Below are 23,323 nucleotides of genomic sequence, written 5' to 3' on the forward strand. Positions count from 1 at the left end.
TCTTGGAAAGCTCGGAATGGAACCACCATTTGATCCAGCTATTCCACTACTCGGTCTATTCCCTAAAGACCTAAAAAGAGCACACTATAGGGACACTGCTACATCCATGTTTATAGCAGCACAATTCACAATAGCAAGACTGTGGAACCAACCTAGATGCCCTTCAATAGATGAATGGATAAAAAAAATGTGGCATTTATACACAATGGAGTATTACTCTGCATTAAGAAATGACAAAATCATAGAATTTGGAGGGAAATGGATGGCATTAGAGCAGATTATGCTAAGTGAAGCTAGCCAATCCCTTAAAAACAAATGCCAAATGTCTTCTTTGATATAAGGAGAGTAACTAAGAACAGAGTAGGGAAGAAGAGCATGAGAAGAAGATTAACATTAAACAGGGATGAGAGGTGGGAGGGAAAGGGAGAGAGAAGGGAAATTGCATGTAAATGGAAGGAGACCCTCAGGGGTATACAAAATTACATACAAGAGGAAGTGAGGGGAAAGGAGGGAAAATATAAGGGGGAGAAATGAATTACAGTAGAGGGGGTAGAGAGAGAAGAGGGGAGGGGAGGGGGGAGGGGGGATAGTAGAGGATAGGAAAGGCAGCAGAATACAACAGACTCCAGAATGGCAATATCTAAATCAATGGTTGTGTAACTGAAGTGATTCTGCAATCTGTATATGGGGTAAAAATGGGAGCTCATATCCCACTTGAATCAAAGTGTGAAATATGATATATCAAGAACTATGTAATGTTTTGAACAACCTACAATAAAAATTAATTAAAAAAAAAATCCAGCTATTTCCAGTGCTCCTACCTTGCCCAAATGGAATTTTTTTTAAAGGCCAATTTACTTTTCCATATCTAATTCAATCATTTTAATAACTTTTTTCTTCATTCAAATTTTATCTAATAGGAACAAATCCAGGCCCTTCCAAGTATAATAATCCCACAAGTCTTTTCATTTTCTTCCTATTTCCAATGCCACCTTCATTGGCTTTTGGGGACAGTCAGATTTACTGCCCTCAAGGTTTCTGAGGACAAGAACAACATCTTAGTCATCATGACATTTCTAGCACCCATCAGCGTCTGAATATCCAATAAAGTCTGAAGAAAGCATGAGTGAGCGAAGGTGTGGACGCTGCATTAGAATAGAAGTCTCGGTTCTCCCTGGAAGAGAACATTTGCTTTTGTAGGTCAGAGGTCATCCTTGCCCCACGCCCATGAGGCAGGCAATGCTGCCATCCTGACACATTACAGATAGGAAACAGAGGCTAGAGTAGGGAACTTCACTTGGCCACACTTCCAATAAACATTGAAACCCAGGTCCATCTGGCTGCGGAGTTGTAGCTCTTAACTAAAAAGCTCCTCAGATTGCTGTGCTGCCTGCATTGTCCCACCCTGGCTCAAGCTGGGGAGCCCTAGTGGGTCAATCCTGCCTAGGAGGCCTGGGATCTGTTGGCCATTTGGCTGGGGAGGTCTGAAAAAGATCTGAGGAAGGTTGATATGCAGGGTGTGTATATGTGTATGCATGTGTGCTGTATATTTGCTGTGTACATCTGTGGTATGTGTATGCTGCATGTGTGCTATGTGTGTTTGCTACATATATGTGGTGCATATGTGCTGTAGTGTGATACATGGAGACAAGAGGACTGAGTTATAGGAAACAGTTTTGGAGACTAGAATAGGCAAATAACCAAGAGTCACATTTGACTCCAATCCTGGCCCAGACTCAACATCTCCATAAATTTAGACCAGTCACTATCCCCCTGAACTAGTTCGCTAAGAAATGAGGTTCTGTCACCCTCAAGGAACCACTAGAAGGATCTGTAAAATTCAAAAGAAAGTTATGAAAGTCTCAATACATGCAGGGGGATCAAAAGGAAAAGAACTTGTGGTCACTGATTTGAAGGAGTTCCCACTTGAATTGAAAGAATCAGACACATGAAACTAGCTCTCATTTATGCAGGGTGAAAGATATGCACGATGAACCATGAGTTTAGCATTTCTTGAGCTTTTTACCGCACAACAGATTAAAAGATGCTAATTCACAACAAGCTTACAAGTAGGTGTCATTAGCAAGCCCATTTTGCAGATGAGAAAACTGATAGCTAAATACTATTCAAAGTTACACTCATGTTAAATGACACAGTCCAGATTCACACTTGGCCCATGTAACCCAAATTTTCTCTTTTATTACCTCTCTGTAGTGTTTCCTTTAGCAACTCAACAAGCAAAGTGCAGAGAGATGGAACCTCTGCCCTTAGCTTGAGAAAGAAGCAGTCAACCAAAGAGCAAACCTTTTTAGAACTGTGTCCCTTCAGACAATGTGAAAGTTCCCATGATTGTCACCATCTGTGCATCTGACTACAAACTCATAAAGATAGGGAGGTAGGAGAGTAAAAGAGAATGTACAGGGGACAAAGAAGATGTGGTAGGGGGACACCAGGAAGTTCCCTTCCAACATAAGGGTTGCACACACCCTCAGAAAAATGCCACACGATTAACGTCAACCATATTAACGTCAGAGGGAAGACTCTGGTTCCAGCTTTGCCTGACTGATCAACAGCTGAAAATCACTAGTTTCCCCTCCCCTAATATTTTTTAACTTTTCTTAATGCTTCAGTAAAGCTGAAAACTATGATCCCACAGGGAACTGAGTAAAGGCCATCTGTTCAGTCAGGAATTTGCCAGACCAAAATAAAAGATCAATCGGCTTTGACAATATCTTAGCATTTAGAGGACCCCATATACTTACCCACTGAATCATCCAAAACTAAATTGAAATAATTGTGAATCACAATTCCAAAGGAGAGATGTCTTTTTAAAACAGATATTTACTGGGCTACTGCTAATGAGAAAATGAAACAACAGAATGGTTTATTTTTTTTTCCTCTCTGGAATATGCTTTTTTTAAAAACCATATAAAAATAATCATGATCATCTTGTTAGGGAAGAAAACAGAATGTCTTTGTTTTCAAAGATTTTATTTCTTTTATTATAAGACATATAAGGTAAAAACTTGTATATTTTGAAAAAGATAGAAAATGGTAATAAAATGGACATTTTTCTTATTAAGAAATATGTTCATAAATATGCTTTATCAAATGTTAAAATGATTATTTTGCAAAATAATAATAAATAGAGCAGAGCTGTAGCATACAAGGGCTAACTCAAAATACTGGAAGTTTTTATATATTTTATAAAAATTTAGCCTTTGATTCTGTTTAAAAATTTGGCATTTTATACTCCAGGTTATCAATAATTCAGATTTTAAAAATAGTTTTATGTTAGCTCCATGATTTCAAAAACAATGAAACACAAAAGGTGATTTCACTAAGTATAATTTGTTGAAAATAACCTTCCCCTAAATAAAAAATTGTAAGACACATAAGATACATGTTTTGAACCTATAAATGGTACACACATTAGTTCCCAATACCACAAATCTCTGTAAGCATTACACAAAAATTTTTAGCTTAAGCTTTAGTTTCCAGCAAGATCCATCATTTCTTTTCACAGTTTGATGGAGCATTGATAGTCATGACCATGATGAGCCCAGTTCTTACAATTCTAGCTCCATGGAGATAAGGTACATGGACAGTTCTCCTCCTTTGAATACATCCTTTCAGTGTTCTCATGTTTGTTTATCACCCAATGGCCTCGAATTCACAAGAACACTGGGCAAAATTTTAGTGATGAAAAGCTCTTGTTCTAGGCATTCTTTTGTAAGCTTTGATTCTCTACTATCCAAAGGAGCAAAAAAAAAAAAAAAAACTCACGTGAACACCAAACATGTCCCATAATGAGCATTAAGTGTCCACTTAGCAAAGTCAGCCTTTTTCCATAAATAAATACTAATTGTTTACAAAGATCTTTCATTTCCCATGCATTTTGTTGCCCATGAGGCTAACATATTCATTCCCAGCTGCACTGAGGGAAGCCCCATCTAACAATACTTAAGTATTCAATCTAATATAGATTATTGGTCCCAGTGGCCTTTGACGATGTCCATCAGGAGGACATCTGGGTGATGCTTGGTGTCTAGAGCACAGAGAGGTCGTGGCAGGATTTGGACTTGAGCTTGAAGGCCATGTTCTTGTTGTTTTTGGCCACGATCTTGCCCCAGAAGCGCCGAGCTTTCCTGGGGATGCTCTCTCTCCGTTTCTGGTAAGCCAGCCGCCGCTCATTTTTCTCCTTGCTGTCCCGACGTAGGCGGACCTGCCGCACGATGCCCTCAAACAGCTCCTTCACGTTGTGCTGGACAGCCGCTGAGGTCTCAATGAACTTGCAGTCGAACACCACAGCACATGCTCTCCCTTCTGGTAAGGAAAGGCAGAGGACAGTGTCAGGGGGCTGTAGAGTGTGATCGCACCCAGCATGCAGCCAAGCTGGATGATTCCCCCAAAACTGTCCTCAGGGTAACTCTAGGTCAGTGCTATAAGCAATGAATACAGGAGGCCACTATGACACTTGCCCTCCCAGGGCACAAATAGAAGGACAGAGTCCCACAAGAGGATCCCCGAAAGCAGGGGAGATTATCTTCAGATCTGTTCACCAGGAATTGACTGTGTGAAGGTCCAACTGCATCAAATATAGCATACTAATTAGAACATAAAGCCATAGCCTGAATTTATTATGGACTCGCTACATGTCAAGAAGTAGGCTAAGTTCTTTATAAACACTTTTTCAATGATCATAACAATCTTGGAAAATACATTATTATCCCCCATCAGGCTGGTGAAGAAATTGGGGGCAGGGCTCTTTTTAAAACTTGTCAGAGTTCACACTGCCTGCAAGTTGTCAGAGTTCACACTGCCTGCAAGTGGCTGTGAATCCAGGTCAACTTAAATCTCTAATCCACACGCTTTCTCTTGACTCAGTTTCCTGAACTGAGAATTAGAATGCTACCATTTGACTTTCCCCTCTTTTTTAATTTTTATTTATTGTAATTTGTTATAGATGACAGCAGAATGCATTGCAATTCATATTACACAAATAGAGCACAATTTTTCCATATCTCTGGTTGTACACCAAGTAGAGTCACACCATTCATGTCTTCATACATGTACTTAGGGTAATGATATCCATCTCACTGCACTGTCTTTCCTACCCCCATGCCTCCTCCCTTCCTCTATCTTCCCTTTGCCCTATCTAGAATTCATCTAATCCTCCCATACTCCACCCCTCCAACCACATTATGAATCAGCATCCTTAAATCAGAGAAAACATTCAGCATTTGGTTTTTTGGGATTGGCTAACTTCACTTAGCATTATATTCTCCAACTCCATCCATTTTCCTGCAAATGCCATGATTTTATTCTCTTTTAATGCTGAATAATATTCTATTGTGTATATATACCTAAATTGAGAATTAGGATTTTACCACTTGACTTTCTTCTCTTAAAAAAAAAAAAAGCTGCAGGGGTTTTTTTAAAATATATTTTTTTTAGTTGTCAATGGACCTTTATTTTATCTATTTATATGCGGTGCTGAGAATCAAACCCAGTGCCTCACACATGCTAGGTAAGCACTCTACCACTGAGCCACAATCCCAGCCCTATGATATTTTTTTTTTAAATGAGGTTTTTCATTTACATCAAACTATTCAAGCTTCTTTGGAACAAACTCAGTTTCAAATATTTCATTATTTTCAATGATCACATGTCCCAATTCCAGTTTGAAAAGTAATGATTTTTGTGGACAATCATGTCATAGAACTAAGACATTCCCAACAAGTTGAGTACACGGTCTTGACTGGGTTGGGTTTCTCTTCTCCAGAGCAGGGTCTAGCAATGCTGCATTTTACTTTTACATGGTACAAGGGACAATCTGTATTAGGTCAATATCTCAAGAGTCCTATAAGCACTTGGGTGTCCACTCAACAAAGAGGAAGTATCCTCAAACATATGTGTGAAAAACTATGCAAAACCATCAGATTAATGCCTTAGCTGAAATTTAGAAGCAGGGGATAGGGTGAGGAAGTTATTTCTAGGGCTTGGAGGGACCAGTAACAGCCAGAATAGACAGAATAGAATTCTTTTTCTCAATGAAACTCTTTCCCACAATTGCCCTAAATCAGAGTTCCCCATCCTTCTTGCATAAAGATGTTCTTTCCCCCCGGTGGGCACAGTGGCATATGCCTGTAATCCCAGTGGCTCGGGAAACTGAGGCAGGAGATTCCCAAATTCAAAGCCAGCCTCAGCAATGGTGAGGTGCTAAGCAACTCAGTGAGACTCTGTCTCTAATAAATACAAAATTGGGCTGGGGATGTGGCTCAGTGGTTGACTGCTCCTAACAGTACCATCACCCCCCCCCCAAAAAAAGATGTTTTTTTTCCCTTCCTTGAACCCTGGGAGGACAAAGAGAAAAGTTTGGAGACTGCCAATAAATCCCTGAGGATGGCATTTCAAATTACCAGAAGGTGTACATTATTCAGCAATTCCTTTTATAATTTTAGAGCTACAGATGTGATAAGAGGAGGTTAATTTTATAACCTAGGGCATTTCCATTTTGTATATGTGTGTGTCATGTGTTTCATTAAATCCTAGCTTGAAAGCCTCAGTTCATGTCTCTGTTGAGGTGAAGTATTCAGTCCATTGCAAGGAGGGTTCTCCCCCATGTAAAATAAGAGAATTTTCTTGTTGATGTTTCTAAGTTCTATAATGCTCCCATTTTCAGCTAGTTTAAAAATAAAAGACATCCTAATAGGGCCAACCAGGTATTTTATCAGAGTAAGAAAAAGAAGTTTCTAGAGTGGCTTAGGAGGATTATCATAATGCATTCATGGAAAACCACCAACATAACCCAGGTGACATTCAAGTTTACTGTTAAAAGTAATATGTAGTTGTCTTGTACAGAGGTCAAACTCATCTGAATAAGAAGAAAAATGCTCTAAAAAATATAGAAGGAATGAAAAGAAAGAAAAAATAAAAAGTCCCTGAGCATGATCTCTTCCCTAAAGGAATTCCAGGAAACCTCTTGGGGTGAGGAGATTGGACTCCTGCAGGAAAACCAGATGGACAAGGTAGAGCAACCAGCAGGAGATAACTGTTGGGGACTGGAGCAGTCTTGGGAAGTACAGGAGTATTTTTATGGAGCATTTTAATGAGTCCCTGGTGCCAGCCTCATGAAAGAGGAAGGGAAGAGCATGTGGGCAGGGGCTGTTTCCAAGGCACTGGTACCACGCCTCTTACCTGATACAGACACCTCCCGGCACCGGACTAGGTCACTTTTGTTGCCAACTAAAATGATAGGAATGTCCTCTGTCTGCCGGGCCCTGCGGAGCTGTATTCGCAACTCAGATGCCTTCTCAAAACTCGCTCGATCGGTGATGGAGTAGACTATCAGGTAGGCATCCCCGACTTGCATGCAGTGGTCTTGGAGCCATTCATTCTCCCCCTAAAGAAATGAAAAGATCTTCTATGAGCTCAGGGTGGCCTGGGAAAGAAAGTGTCATTTTGCAAAGAAATGATATGTGTATCCTAAAGTAACTTTGCTGATAACAGAGGGAAGAAAACTGCTTCAAACTCCTCAAAATCCTTTGAACTTCCATGCCTGTAAGATGTTGGGGCTGTGAAGATTGCTAGCCTATATGATATTTGTGCCCAAAAGTGTTTACTCTCCTATATCTTTTACAGCTTGAGTTGATAAATTACATAACTGCTCTGCCATACGGTATTTCTAACTTCCCCCCAAATTCCTTTTCCTTTTCTAAGGAATAAAATTAAGAAACCTTTGGTAAGGAGGGTTCTCAGTAAACAGAAGGTCTCGCATATATGCTTCGAAGCACAAAACCTTTGAAAAATAAATGTTGAAGACTAGTGTTGAGAATGTCAACTTCATACAAGATGGTTTTATGTGGTTGGAAAGTAACTCTATGCTTGTTTGAACTTTCCCTAAAACAAATACACTTTTTGTGTTTTTTAAATAGAACTAAGGGTGGAACACTGCCACTTGCTTGTTATTCAGAGCTCATCTGTGAATGACCTGTTCCTTAGATCAGTTCTGTTCTTCAGAAGTAAATGCTTTTAATCAAGGAAATGAGCCCACCTCATCTGTGTAGAACAAGGTCACCCTCACACCAAATAGCCTGTTCAAGGGCAAGCCCAAGAATTCTCTGAGAGCTTGAACAGGTTGGCATACCTTATTTTCCCACATGTCCAGCAGTATAATTGTGGCACTTTCCCCATCAACAATCAGGGTGCGCTCATATGTATCTTCTAGAAAAAAAAGAAGATTGATATTAAATTGATGTTAAAGTCAGATAAATATGCAACACTTTGACACAAGGGGGCCATGCATAAAGTTATGCTAAAAAACACACTAAATATGCCACTAACTAGGTAGATACACAAATATTTGCAAAGACAAATTGCTTTTTGTCATCTTCAACAATATACGGTGGCTATTCCTCTAGTATTTAGTAAGCAGATCGCCTGTATCTTTTATTAAAACACCTTCATTTTCATTGTTCCTCAAACTCTGTATAGGAAAACCACTTATGAAAATAAACTCACATAAGAGCCTTTGATTCAGGTTTAATGGATGAGGCTGTGAAAAAGTATTAACTGTAAGCCCCATTTTCATAAGCCTTACATGGAAATCCACTGTACCTACCAGTGGATGGTTCCAGAACATTCACTGGCAATTTCATGAGTTTGAGCTCAGAGATATTTCTCCTCCTTGGAGAAGTGGGAGAAAAAAATCTTGAGACTATCCTGTTTGGCCTATAGTTTTTTTTGTTTGGTTGGTTGGGGGTTTTTTTTAATATTTTTTTTTACTTTTTCGGTAGACACAACATCTTTGTTTGTATGTGGTGCTGAGGATCCAACCCGGGCCGCACGCATGCCAGGCGAGCGCGCTACCACTTGAGCCACATCCTCAGCCCCTTTAGTTTTTTTATTCCTTAAAATAATAACAAGGGCTGGGGCTGGGGCTCAGCGGTAGCACACTTGCCTGGCATGTGTGAGGCACTGGGTTTGAGTCTCAGCACCACATATAAATAAATAAAATAATGGTCCATCAACAATTAAAAAAAATTAAGAAAAAAAATTAATTAAAAATAATAACAACAACAACAACAAGAGTAACTCAGTTCTCTAGGACTAGATGAGCTTATTTTCCATCTTGAGTACAGCAGAAGTGTAGCCTCCAGTTCTACTTGGTAATGGAAACTTTCCTCCCTGCACTTGAGCCCAGATTGAGTATAGGTGAAAGGTGAACACAGTACAACGGGCCAAAGTAGCTCCAGTCTGGAAAAATCCATTGGGGTGGCACCATGGGGTGTACTTAGATTTTTGCAAGAAGGATTCCCCATCAACCCAGTTGATCCCATCCTACTCTGTTTTCACAATGCAGTTTTCTGTTTTAAATTTCATCATTTGAAAACTATGACTTTTCTAATTATTTACCATTACTCTCATTCATCCTTTTCCTAGAATCTCTTCCCTCAGATACCAACAAGGCTTGTCCCTTACCTTAACCTTCTGGGGAGGTATCCCTAACCATCCATTTGAAATCTCTCTTTACCTCTCACTAAAATTCCCTACTCTATCTCCTGCTTTGTTTCTTATTTGCATTATTACATGCAACACCCCGTATCTTTCTTAAATTTTAGCATTTGTTGCCTCCAACTCCCCAGAATGTTAGGGCAGAGATTTGCATCTGTGACGTTTACTCTGCCCCAAGAACCCAGGACAGTGCCTGGCACATTGCAGGTGCTCAGTAAAAATGTGTCCAATGAATGAATGAATGATATACACAGCATTGTGGTTATGAGCACAAGCCAACCTGAATCAGAATCCGGTTCATCCCCAATTAAGTATGTGGCTCTGGGCCACTTACATAAATCCTCTGAGGCTGGGTTTTCTTCATTTACAAAATGAGATTGATAACCATATCTACCCCTTACGACTGTATGACAGTCACATATATTAAGCCTGAACACAAAGTAGAAACTTAATAAGTGTTAGCTCTTATCATCACTTTCTCACATGCAAGAAGCTGGTTTCTGCCACAACCAGAATTTTCTACTAACAGATAAATCCTAGCCTAAGAGTGCTGTGGTCGGGGATCCAGGGAGGCTCTTGTTTTATAACAGAGGTTTGTTGGTTTAGTGTTTCTTTACCTAAGAACTGGAACCAGGAAAGGGAAAGGAAAGAAAACTCAAGGGAAGTTAACCAGGGATGGCTCTGTCCATTTCCCACGAGTGTCATTAGCAGGAGTAACTGTTTCCCACCGGGGGTTTACAAATCTGTTGTGCCCTCCTGTTTGCTGCATCCATCCTGTGCAGCAATGCGGTCTGGCTTACTAGAGGGCAGGGCCTCATGACCCCAGGGCGCAGATGCCTACAAGCCAAAGGAAACTATAGCACCTGCCCAGCTCAGATGAATGGGAGGGGAGATCTGACTGTCCCCTACTACCACAGGTTTTTTTTCTTTTCTCTAAATACCCTCCCTGCACTCAGAAAACTCCCAGGAAGGCACTTTCTCTGCCTTCAGTCACCACCAAAAGCAGGTACAGGGAGATTTGCCTGACTGTCCAAGTCGTTATAGAAACATACCATGTTCCAATAGCTGAAGGCCAAAGCAAACTCCACATTTCTCTTGGACTGAGAGATGTCAGAACATGTCTACAGAAATAGTGGGCTAAGAATTACAGCTGTGAAAGTGGAAACGAGATATTTTCCTGTTCTGGAAGTTTCCTGACAGGATCATTATATCTGGCCTGACCTCTGCCTAAAAATCACAGTGTTGGAGACCCAAGAGCCTAAAACAGTACATCCCCTCCTTCCAGTTTGGGTTTATATCCCTCTGGCCGGGTGCACTGGGGACTCTCCTGACGCTCAAAGAGTCCTGCTCAATAGCTTTCCACTAACTAAGTGCCTATAACCAAAGCTCTAGGTTTCTCTTTCTCCCTTAGTCCTCAACCAATCTTTTAACCTCTCTAAGTGCTGATTGAACAAACTGAATAAAAGAACAGGAAATTCTAGAAGAGCTCTTGGAAATGTGCAAGGGGTTATAGAAAGGGTCGGGCCTTTCAGCCTGTGGGGCTTGTCCGGGATGTCCTCATTTCTTTCATGCTCTGTGTGAATGCTGGGGGTGTCCTGGCACAGTGCATAGCAGGAGAAGTCATCCTAGTGGAGCCCAGGAGATTCTAGAGGGGGCCACTGTGCTCAGTGGCCATTTTCCCTGGACCAGTACACCTCAGCTTATCTCTTCCAATCTGCTCCCACTGACAAAACTCTCTCCCTGACCAAATTTGCATCATGAACCCTCTTCTTGGCTGGAGTTTCCATATCTGTCCTTGTAGAGTCCAGTTTTAATCAGAATCCTGCTGAGTCAGATTAGTGATACTTCCCCAGCCTCAATATCTGATCAAATTCCTCATTTCCCCCACCTCTGATGTCTAAGTCATTGGCCTGGCTCCAGTAAGAATTCCCCTCATTTCGATATTTCTTCTTAGTGATTTTCCATCCACAGACCCTCCCAACCTGCTCCTTTGTTATAAATCCCCACTTGTTCTTATTATATTTAAATTTGAGTCCAATCTCTCTCCCTTACTGCTATTGTCCTGAATAGTCTCCCCATTGTGTACATTTTTATTTTACATCCTTTTTTTTTCCCCCGAGGTCTCTCCTGCCCAAGACTGGCTGGAGGCCTGCAAGTAGAACCTGCAGAGCTGTTGTCTCACACTCCAGAAGAGGCTCCTATAGCCTCCCAAAGTTTCTGAGGCTCCAGCATCTCTCCCACCCAAAAACTTTCAACTACATTCAGCTTTCAGAGACCAAGAGGTACCAAGGAAGATACACTTGCTCTAATGCATGGTCCTCTCCTCTATTGGCTCATGTCTCCTCTGCACACCTGAAAGGGCCCCAGGCAAGAATGACAAGAGGATAGGTAGATAGGGAATAAGAACTTAGAAATGATGAAACCAAAGTTCAGGAGAATAAGCACACAGAAAGGAAACAGCAGATCCAGAACCTATGGTAAGTACATTTATTCCACATTTCCTATATGCCAGCACTACACTACCTGTTTACACTACCTGCTTAATGTCTGCTCTTTTAATTCGTATAATGCCCTTTGAAGTACTATCCCAATGATACTTATAAGGAGGTTTCGGGAGGTTAAGGCGTTTGTCCAAGAGCACCCAGCTAAGTCTGTGTCACGTGGGGTCTAAGCCCACTCATCAGACTCCACGCCCAGTGCTCTTTCCTGCACTCCCCTGCGGGTACAGTGCCTTCACACCTAGCACAGCGCTTCCAAATCCTAGGGGTCTTTAAGGTGCAGCTCAGACAGCACCTCTTCCCTGAAGCCTCTTCTGATTTTCATAGTCTTTTCTCTGAATTCCACTTTCTCACAACCTGTTCTCCTTGCAATTTTTCCACAACACTTATCACATCCTAGTTTCATTTACGGTTGATGTATGTCTGACCTCCATGGCACACTGTGTGACCCTCTATGGAGGGAGCCCCCAGGACATTTGCATGTCCCCAGAGTGATTCAAGTTCTATAGTATATGTTCAGTAACTGTTTATAAATGAATGAATGGCATTAAATTTACACAGAGAGTCATAACATTATCACAATATAACTGTAACAGCATCCATCTTTATTGGGAAAAATAAGGATGAGAAAATTGTATATACTTTTTCTTATGGTTAATGCTGTGGGGGAAAAGACAAAAACAATGTAGGAGTGTGCCTTGAAAAACCTCCCTCATGGGAAACACAAAGCCAACTAGTGATTCCAACCAGGCTTATATATAAGGAATATAATCCTAGATGGTATAAATTAAGTTACTCGAATAGGATATGTAAGATAGGAAGCACTTGTCAAAGATTCTCAGTTTAAGGATGTAAGAAAAAGATTCTCTCTCTCCTTATCTCCCTCTTATCTAATAAAGAGGTTTCCCAAATGCAGAAGGCTGCCTCCCAAATTCCAGGTATGAATCATTCTTCTCAATACTTTATGCTTACTCTCCTCTGGATATACACCACCCCATTCTAATGAACAAACATTTTTGAAAGTATATCATTCACTCCTTCAATCCCTCCCTATTAAAAACAAACAAACCCTGTCAGTCGATGAGAGAGTTGTCAATCCTTAATTCTTTCAATCCTCAAAACACACTATTGCTACTTCTTAAATAACCTAATAATTTTACATTAATTTCACCCCATTCTAAATTATGGCCACTGACACAGAGCTCCTGAGTGAGAAGGTACAGTGTGGTTTGCCCATCTTGGGGTACCCCAGGGCTGTCTTCTAGACACAGATACCCACCAGCCTTCGCAAGGAAAAGAGAATCAGCAATATAGCACCAGTCCTGCGACTCTGGGATAGGCAAAGCCCAAAGTAAGAGAGAAATTGATATTACATCAGTGAGTCATCATTTATAGCCCAGTTCCTGAGCTGCCTCTTGAAGCAGTGAACTCCCTGACACTGACACAGTCCAGAAGAATAAAACCTTTAGACAGAATGGGCTGATGTCTTGAGGAGTAGGACTCATATGCATCAGATGGGGAGGAAATGTGAGTCACCACTAAGCCATCTTCCTACCCCAGAAGTCTGTGATTCAGTTGTGTGTTACAGCTGGAAATATGGACAAACCATGTGACTTGGGTACACTGGACAGTTCTTCCTTCATTTCTAATAGTAGTAAATAGGGACACACAGCTACCCCAGTTACATGTGCTAAGATCAGCGCTGGAGTTGGAGGACACTGTATGGATACCACTGGCTGTTAGGATCCTCATATTCCATCGCAGAATATAAGGCTCTCCTTTTCCTGTTATTAAGGAATACATGCATTTATGAGATAATATTGTCACAAAACAATTTTAGAAATAGGGCTTCAACAAGTAAATATTTGAAATTATATTGTACAGGGAAAATTATCTTGGAAAAACTATAAGACTCCATACAAAGTATTCATCATCATTGTCATTATTTCAAATTTTTTTTAAAAAATATTGTATTATTTCAAATACAGATTTTGAACTATTTTACACCAGTAAGTCTTTAATATTGGTGGAAACAGGCTGGTAAATATACTCAGTTTTTTTTTTTTGTTGTTGTTGTTGTTGTTGTTATTGTTTTAATCAGTTTTGTTGTAGGTATAACCATGGGAAAAGGCTATACCTGTACTGAGCTCTTGGAATCTGATCCAGGACAGAGTCAGCAAGAGCAAGAAGTGGGATCCTGAACTCTGGCTCTGTCCTCTTTAATCAGCCTCCCTCAGACCCTTCCGATTAGGAATCTCAGAAACTCCCTTATGGCTCAGGTTCAACAGACTTTGGTCTTATCTATAAGCATTGTCATTTTCTTGTCATGAGGGCCTGTGCCAGGGCCCTTCTGGGGACTCAGCTTCCCATCCAGTGCCAAGAAGGCATAACTTCAGCTCCCAAGTCTGCAGATAAATGACCCTCTGGCTCTCTCTCTCTTTTTTTTTTTTTTTTAGAATTTTTTTAATATTTATTTTTTTCAGTATTTGGCAGACACAACATCTTTGTTTGTATGTGGTGCTGAGGATCGAACCCGGGCCGCACACATGCCAGGCGAGCACGCTACCGCTTGAGCCACATCCCCAGCCCACCCTCTGGCTCTCTTTCTGCCTGGACCACAGCTAAGAGACAGAAGCCCACCAAGCCTGTGACACCTACCTCCCAGCACCTCGCAGTCACTGTCCAGGCTGTCGTGCACGCCTGCAAAGATGTTGGCCAGGGTGGACTTGCCTACCCCCTGCTCCCCTATGAGCACCACGCGGTAGTAGGTATTCCCTGACTCAGAGGAGATGACAGAGTCTGTAGAGTCAGAGGACCAGCTCCGCCGGCAGTGGTCCTCAGGGTTGGCAGAGTGGTAGTTGCGATGGTTGTATGAGTGGGGCTCTTTCTGGACCATCAGATGCCTGCCATCGGCTGGGATGCTCCAGCGCTGCTGCTGTGGCTGCATGCCCACAGTGCCCTGGCGCATGGTGACATTATTCAGAGTCATCGTGGGGTCCTAGGGAGCAAAACAGCCAAGATGCCAAGATGAGTGAAAGTTCAGGGGACCTAAACACATGGTCAGTCATTAGTGATATTCTATGAAATGGGTACGAAATCAAGTATCATTAAGGAACATCAAAGAAACAGCCTCCAAACCCCAACAAGCCAGGCTTTCAAATAAGGAGATACACACACACACACACACACACACACACACACACACAATTAGTAACCATGTCCTCAGGCAGACTGTCAATTGCACAGGAAAAAAAAAAAAGTACCATTAACATCGCCCACTGCCCATAAGCTTCTTCCATCCTCAAAGAAGACTTGGGGTCTCCTCTCTAAGCTGGCCCAGAGGCAGTTGGAAGGAAACCACAGCCTCCAGAGATGGCTTGAAGAGCAACAAGTCAGGGCTGCTGGGGACCAGCTGGCCAGGTTAGTCGCTCTTTTCTAAACATGGCTCTTAATTGCACCAGCGTCCTGCAGGCTTGTGTGCCTCAGTGGGAAACACGTGGTAATGACATCACTCCCCCTGGCTGGACTGGACAGGCACTTATGGGAACTTCCATGTTTAGTAAAGTTGCCCTGATGCTCTCCAGCTGCCTGAAGAGACCGTTATTTGAGGAGTGGGGGCAATTTCTGTTTGGGGTTTATGCCTCAGTTCTGCCTTCTTGCCCACAGACACCACTTTTAAAGCATTCCAGCCCCAAGTCTAGTCATTCCAGCAGGTCACATTCAGATTTGCAAAGTGCTTCACCCCCATCAAACCACATCCACTCCAAGATTTATTTAATTCCATTTCAGATTTCCACCTTCTTGAAACAAATCAGAAGGCCAAAGACTTTTCTAAACCACATTCACCAACTTCCTACAACTTTCCCTTTGCAAGACCAGGCACGGAGGGCTGTTCTCCCAGACTGCTTGAGATCACGTAGAAGCATTCACATTTGAATCAGCAAGATCCACGGGAGAGTGACGGATGCACAAACCTCACACCCCACACGCCGCACCTCGATCCTTATCCACGCATCAGGACCACCGATCGAGGGGGGGAGTTTTTGACACCTTAAGGGCAGCCCCTTAGTGGGTCGACTTGCATTCAAACAAGGAAAGTGTCATTGAGGGTTACCCGATGATCACACAATCTGCAGGAAGAGGTGACCCTCCTCCTGAACTGAACTAAGGAACCCGCTAATGAGAAATGCATCCTTTGCATCCGAAGTTCTTTCCCCTATCAGAAAACCACAGCGCAGACAGCAAGTTCCAGGGGTTCCCTTAAACTTAGAAAGTTCTACGGGCTGGGAACGCCCACTCCCTGTCCTCCCGCTCCCCGCGCCGCTGGAAGAAGCGCCTCGGGACTCCCCCTTACTTGGCTCCGCGGGGCCGGCAGGGTGGGCGTCCGTGAGTGGGTCCGCGCTGGGATGCCGGGGCCGCTGAGCACGGGGAGACTCCGCTGTGCCCGCCGTCCGAGCCTGCAGCCCGCAGCCGCCGCGGCCCCGCGATTTATACGAGCCCCGCCGACCCGCGACGGGGCTTTTCCGTGACGTCAGCGCTCCCGCCGGGAGGGGGCGGCTCTGCAGCAAACTCGGAGTTGCAGCCACTTGGCTAAATCAGTTACTCGCAGTCATGTGACCCCCACCTCCCCTTTAGAAAAAAAAAAAATTATAATGACAGTTCAATCCTGGGTTTGCTTTATTTTGTTTTATTTTATTTTTACTAGGTGGAAAAATACACTTAGCGCTACTTAATCGCCCTTCCCAGCAGAGCACTTGCCAGCTGTCGGGATAAAGGGATGGAGGAAGAGACACATTTGAGTAGCGAGCCCAGCTTTGCCAAGAAAACAAGAATCAGCCGGTGTGCGCGGGGGACTTCAGCCTCCGGGATGGGGCTGCAGCCACCTCGAATGGTCTTTTGCACCACGGCCAACAGCCTCTTCCTCCCTCCTGTAACCTTCTCCCTGGATTGTGGGGAGCCCCACACTGCTTTGTTTTTCCTTTTCTGGCTGGGACCCAGAGAGAGGTGAGGAAAGGGGAGGAGACCTTGTAAAGGGAACGTTTGGAAAATAACTGAATTAGGGACCCAAGCAGATAGCGCTATATATTGCTGGCCCTCCTGCTCTGGGCCAGAATGCTGAGGTTCCTCAACAGGGGAATTTAATCACATCCCAATCAGCACCCTCTCCGAACCAGGCTCTCTGGTATTGCTGGGTCTGAGGCTTGGAGCCAATACTTCCCAGCCATGGGGAGGAGCTCAAGCCCAGGAGGGACTCCTGTGAATAAAGGGCAAAGGATAATAACAACTACTACTGCCATTTACTAAGTACTTCCAAGGACCTATATTTGGTACTGTTTGGCCTCCAGGGACCTTTACTCCTTACTACAATTCTGCAATGTGACTAGATTGCTGTATCCACCGTATGAAGGAGGAAAGCGAGGCTCTGCAAGAGAAATTTTCCAAGATCAGAGAGCTCCTCTAAATGGCAGGGTCAGCACTCAAAACTTGGTATGCCTGACTTGCACTGCACCACCAAGGAAGGGTTTCTGTGACCTCTTCCCCAGGACATAGGAATTTCCCAGATCCTTTCCAACATATCCATCCCTTTTTCAGCCAGCTTCATCTCTGCGTTGGCAGGTGGCTCCAGGAGCAGCCAAAGGCACCAGTGCCTATTAAAGAGGCTAGACTCTGCTGTGTTAGTCAATTCCTATCCTGCGGACATTTATCGGCTTTGGGGATTATCTAAGTGACCAGCTGCTAAGACCTGCCAGTCCCCAAACTGGCAAAGTTGGAATTTGCACAGTAATGAAGACTTAGAGCTCCATAGTCTCAGGGGTCTAGCCCCAATCTCCTGCTTATTCTCTACATAAGGAAGCTCTGGTTTGGAAGACTGATAATCATTCAGTTAGAATATGGTAGAGTCAGAACTAGAATCTGGGTATCATAATTTTCTGAACTTGACCCTTCACTTCTGTCAAATTTTTCTCTGGGCTTAGCCAAAAGAGAATAGCTACAGCTGGGCGGAGGGTGGGGGGAAGAGGGGAAGGAGACAAAAGAGAGACAGACAGAAACAGAGAGATCATTCCCAAGGGTATATCATTAAAATACATACAATTTGTGCACTATCTGCATTTCAGAATTATCCATGCTTTTTCCTTGCTAAACCTCTTGCTCTGTAAGCTGGTCTCAACAGAAATATTGGGGGGGGGGGTAAAAACTAAGAATTAATCAGAGTTTATATCATATAGTCTCTCAATTCTTAGCACACTGATAAGAGCCTCACAGTAATAAGAATCTATGAAGCAGGGCACAGTGGAGCATGCCTGTAATTCCAGCAGCTCAGGAGGCTGAGGCAGGAGGATCATAAGTTCAAAGCCAGACTCAGCAAAAGTGAGAGGATACAAATCTCCATCATGTTGGATAAGGTCCCAATTTCCTCAATAAGACTCCTATAGTGCAAGAATTAAAATCAAAATCAATAAATGGGATGGACTTGAACTAAAAAGCTTCTTCTCAGCAAAAGAAAGAATCAGTGAGGTGAATAGAGAGCCTACATCTTGGGAGCAAATAAAAAAAAAACATGCACATCAGACAGAGCATTAATCTCTAGGATATATAAAGAACTCAAAAATCTTAACACCAAAAAACAAATAACCCAATAAATAAATGGGCCAAGGACCTGAACAGACACTTCTCCAAAGATGATATACATCAACCAACAAATATATGAAAAAAATGTTCAACATCCCTAGCAACTGGAGAAATGAAAATCAAAATTACTCTAAGATTTCATCTCACTCCAGCCAGAATGGCAGCTATTAAGAATACAAACAACGGGGCTGAGGTTGTGCTCAGTGGGAGAGTGTTTGCCTGGCATGTGTGAGGCCCTGGGTTCAATTCTCAGCACCACATACAAATAAATAAATTAAATAAAGGTCCATCAATGACTAAAAACATTTTAAAAAAGAATTAAAAGAATACAAACAACAATAAGTGTTGGCGAGGATATGGGGGAAAAGGTACACTCATACACGGCTAGTAGGACTGCAAATTGGTGCAGGCAATCTGGAAAGAAGTATGGAGAATCCTTGGAAAACTGGGAATAGAACCACCATTTAACCCAGCTATCCCACTCCTCCTCAGTCTATACCCAAAGGACTTAAAAACAGCATACTACAGAACACAGCCACAACAATGTTTATAGCAGCACAATTCACAATAGATAAACTGTGGAAGCAACCTAGATGCCCATCAGTAGATGAATGTATAAAGAAAATGTGGTATATATACACAATGGAATATTACTCAGCAATAAAAGAGAATAAAATCATGGCATTTGCAGGTAAATGGATGGAGCTGGAGAATGCTAAGTGAAGTTAGCCAGTCCCAAAAAACTAAATGCAGAATGTTTTCTCTGATTTAAGGATACTGATTCATAATATGATTGGGGGGTGGGGTATGGGAGGATTAGATGAACTCTAGATAGGGCAAAGAAGAGGGAGGAAAGGAAGGGGGCATGGGGTGGGAAAGATGGTAGAATGAAATGGACATCATTACCTAAGTACATGTATGAAGACATGAATGGTGTGACTCTACTTTGTGTACAACCAGAGATATGAAAAACTGTGCTTTATATGTATAATATAAATTATAATGCATTCTACTGTCATATATAACAAATTAAAATTTAAAAAACAGTGAGGGGCTAAGCAATTTAGTGAGACTCTGTCTCTAAATAAAATACAAAATAGGGTTGGGTATGTGGCTCAGTGGTTGAGAGCCCCTGTGTCCAATCCCAGGTACCACCCCCCCACACACAAACAAAAGTATCTATGGAGCTTGGGCAGTGTGGAACCCGCCATGTAGGTGTGGTGGGCCTGAGGCAATGTGAACCAAGGCACGATGACTTGTCACCCTTTAGCAGGCACCCTTCAGCGGCCAGACCACAATAGGAACACCTGCTATAGAAGACCACTGCATGCAGTGCTACAACCCAAAACCTGCAAGCATAGGCCATCCCATGACCTCACCTCATGCTTCCTGACCTATAGTGACAAAATGGAAGTGGGGCAGATCTGAATGGAAGTTGGGACTCAAGAGGTGACCCACAGCATTAATACTTTTTCAAACTCTAATTAGTATAAATTTGGAACAATTGCAGTGATCCACATGCTATATAAACCCTTAGACTAGCACTCCCATGGAGAAAACATGCTATTGGGCCCTTCTTGCACCGTAAAAGTTCTGTTCCTATTTCTATTCTTTAGTAAATCCTACTCTTACACTCACTCATCCTGGTCTGTGGATTTCATTCTTCAAATTCATGAAAAAAAGAACCCAGAAAAAGAAGAAATTGATAGTGAGCTTCTGGTGTCTCCTGCAACACTAGAGAGCATGGCCCACCATTAAAAGCTGCAACACTTGTCAGTTACAGAGCTCTGCAACCTTCTGCAGACCCCACCTGCCAGCAGAAGCACAGAAACTCCAGTCTCACCCACCAGCAGAAGTGGGGAACCAAGTTTCAACTCAAAACTCTGGTTTCACTATGGACTATTTTTCAATGGTATATGTAAAACACACCAAAGAAAATCAACTACAAAGATTGGGATTGGAAGGTGCCACAGGAATTGTGTGTTTGAATAAAAGGATCTGCACTTTTAATTTTCTGTCTCACAAGAAGCACAAATGAGAAAACAACTACTTAGGAAAAATTTCAACTGAACTGCAACTGTTGAATATTTAGAGAAAAGTCACAGTTGCACCTTACCAAAAGCACATTTGAGAGCCAAGCTACCTTGTCCAGGATTTCAACTCACTAGAACCATCTGAGGGTATGGAGCTAGCTGGACAAAAAAAAAAAAAAAAGTGAAATTTGGGCAAGTGGTGAAGAGGAGAAATTGGCAAAACATTGTCAATTCTTGTCTATGAATTATTCTTTTTGTATTTTCTCTGCCAGAATTTGAAGGCTTCCTCAAGTTCTAGCTAAAATGAGCCCTCAAGAGTAAAGCAAGGAGGCAGAACTTACAGCAACAAAAATAACTCACATTTACTGAGCAATATACAGGCTTTATCTCAGTTAATCCTCATCACCACTGCCGTTACTCATATTTTACGATGGAAACCCTGAGGAATCACATTGAATAACAGCTGATGGGTGGTAGAGCTGTGCTCTCTGGGACTACAGTCTCAACCACTGTTCTGTTTTAAGTAGGACATGCTTCAGCCCCTATACACATCTTTGCCCCACTAGTAAAAGGGGGCCTAGTCCCTTCCCAATTCCCTCAAAAAAGAATTTTTATATGTTGGTGAAAGTCCATCACATTTACTGGGCCACATTTTCCTGAGGGGGGGGGGTTAGTGTACTCAAAGATATGAGCCACACTTTTTTTTTCTCTCTCTCCTCCGGGCCCCAGGCCCTGGGTAAGAAGGTGAATTTGTGGTCCCTTAAGAACCTGCCCATCTTACTGTCACCATCGCTATTCTTTCAATGTATAGCCTTAGCAACCAGATTCCATGATCTCCAGTAGGGTGGAGAGATGGAGAAAAGACTGCACAAGGAGTAGGGTTGTGAATAAGGGCATCAGGAGCTTGCACAACCACTAATTATTATACTTATTAATATACTAGTGGCATGGTTAAGTCTTTTGTAAACAAACTATAATACCAACTCTTGAAAACTCTAGGGGAGGAGAGATGATGGATAGGCCCAGGATCTCTACATGCCAAGATCTATAATAGTGTGCTAAAAGTTGTAATCCTATTCTAAAAACAACAGGAGCATTCACTTATCTTTAACATGCTATGCTGCCCCACACCATAAGACTTACAACAACTAAGGTGGTGCTTACCTGTGCCACCAAGTAAAGGCTCCTCAATGGTAGAGGTGACACCAAGCAAATGCTCTCTCCATTGTCTACTAACAAAGGTAGATTATAGAAACAGCACAGAGTAGGTGATAAAATAAATGGGTTCCCTTTTTCCCATCACTTTTTAAATATTGTATTGGTTAACCTTCCATTACTATAATGAAATACCTGAGGCCATTAACTTTTATTTTATTTTTTTAATATTTTATTTTTTTATAGTTGGACACAATACCTTTATTTTATTTATTTATTTTTATGTGGTGCTGAGGATCAAATCCAGGGCCTCACACGTGCTAGGCAAGTGCTCTACCGCTGAGCCAGAACCCCAGCCTCCCCCACCACCATTAACTTTTAAACATCAACAGCTCATGGTTTCTGAAGGATTTTAGTTCAGGAATGGATGGCCCCATTAGCTTTGGCACTCTATCAAGGAAGCACATAATGGCGGGAGCATGGGACAGAGCAAAAACTGCTAAAATCATAAGCCATGATGCAGAAAGAAATACTAAGAGACCAGGGTCCACAATCCTCTTCAAGGCACAGCCCCAATGATCTAAGGACCTCCCACTAAGTTCTACCTCCCAAAAGTCTACACCACCTCCCAAAGGCATCATCCAGAGGACCAAGCCTTTAACACAAGAACTTATGGGAGCCATTCCACAAGGAATCTGCATAGCAAATATTTTGCATTTAATGCCTTTAAGCAAGCGTGCTCTCCAGTTCCCCACGGTCCTTACTAATCCCTAACATTCTACTCCAACCAGCCTCTGTGGTTTATATAATCTACCTGGCCCTTAAAGGCATTTGACTTTGTAATCCCTGCATGGGCTCAATGAAAATGTAGGGGATTTGACAGAAAAGCAAATTCAAACCTAGGCCCTGCCTCTTTTCAGCCTCATGATGCTGGGGATGTCACTGAACCCCAGAGACTCTGTTGTTCTGAGGACTAAAGACCCACTGAATGTGGAAGTGCTTGTTAACCATGGAGCACAGACAGCATCAATGCAAGTGATTACAACCATGACGCAGGAGCCAAGGATTGGAGCTCTGCCACCTGCCCTTGGTTTTGCTGCCTCTTCAAGCTCAAGTTAAATGAATCCAGCAGAATTCAGGACACATGAGGTGGAGAGGGGAAGGTCAAGAGACGAACTCATAGTCAATGCTACTAGGAAAAAATAATTAGCAAGGAGAGTGGCATGGTTAAGTCCTTTGTAAACAAACTAGGCCTCCACCAGCCACAAAAACACTCAGGGGAGGAGCTGGGTGGGAGGTAGTGTGCAAAGTGTCTGAGCACAAAAGGAACCACCCACCCACTGGGGGAATTCTAAAGAAGGAAAGAATTACTATATGGAAAATCATTGCTTTACAGAAGGAAGGGGTGGGGGGTTCCAACTGCAAAATCAAGAGAGCCCTGATTAAGAGAAAATAAAGATGGAAGAAAAGATGGCTAAGAATAACCTCTCA

The 23,323-nt window shown here is 42.5% G+C and overlaps 1 protein-coding gene across 1 annotated transcript; it reads right to left on the reverse strand.

Moving 5' to 3' along the window:
• Positions 1–3,057: 3,057 nt before the first annotated feature.
• Positions 3,058–16,485, reverse strand: Gem (GTP binding protein overexpressed in skeletal muscle). The gene is made up of 5 exons (XM_076836121.2): positions 16,369–16,485; positions 14,673–15,012; positions 8,150–8,226; positions 7,201–7,405; positions 3,058–4,326 (listed from the first exon to the last, which is right to left on the reverse strand). The coding sequence occupies exons 2-5, from the start codon at positions 15,001–15,003 to the stop codon at positions 4,049–4,051; spliced, it is 891 nt and encodes a 296-aa protein (XP_076692236.1). The 5' UTR covers positions 15,004–15,012; positions 16,369–16,485; the 3' UTR covers positions 3,058–4,048.
• Between the last annotated feature and the right edge of the window lie 6,838 nt (positions 16,486–23,323).

This window comes from Callospermophilus lateralis, chromosome 16 (genome assembly GCF_048772815.1).
Source record: "Callospermophilus lateralis isolate mCalLat2 chromosome 16, mCalLat2.hap1, whole genome shotgun sequence".
In the NCBI taxonomy this organism is placed as follows: Eukaryota; Metazoa; Chordata; class Mammalia; order Rodentia; family Sciuridae; genus Callospermophilus; species Callospermophilus lateralis.

Excerpts from the sequence above, each read along its gene's own strand:
- Gem (XM_076836121.2), bottom strand. The coding sequence starts at position 15,003 with ATGACTCTGAATAATGTCACCATGCGCCAGGGCACTGTGGGCATGCAG. Across the intron at positions 8,227-14,672 it reads TGACTGCGAGGTGCTGGGAG|AAGATACATATGAGCGCACC; the intron begins GTAGGTGTCACA and ends TTTTTTTTCTAG. Across the intron at positions 7,406-8,149 it reads TGGACATGTGGGAAAATAAG|GGGGAGAATGAATGGCTCCA; the intron begins GTATGCCAACCT and ends TCATTTCTTTAG.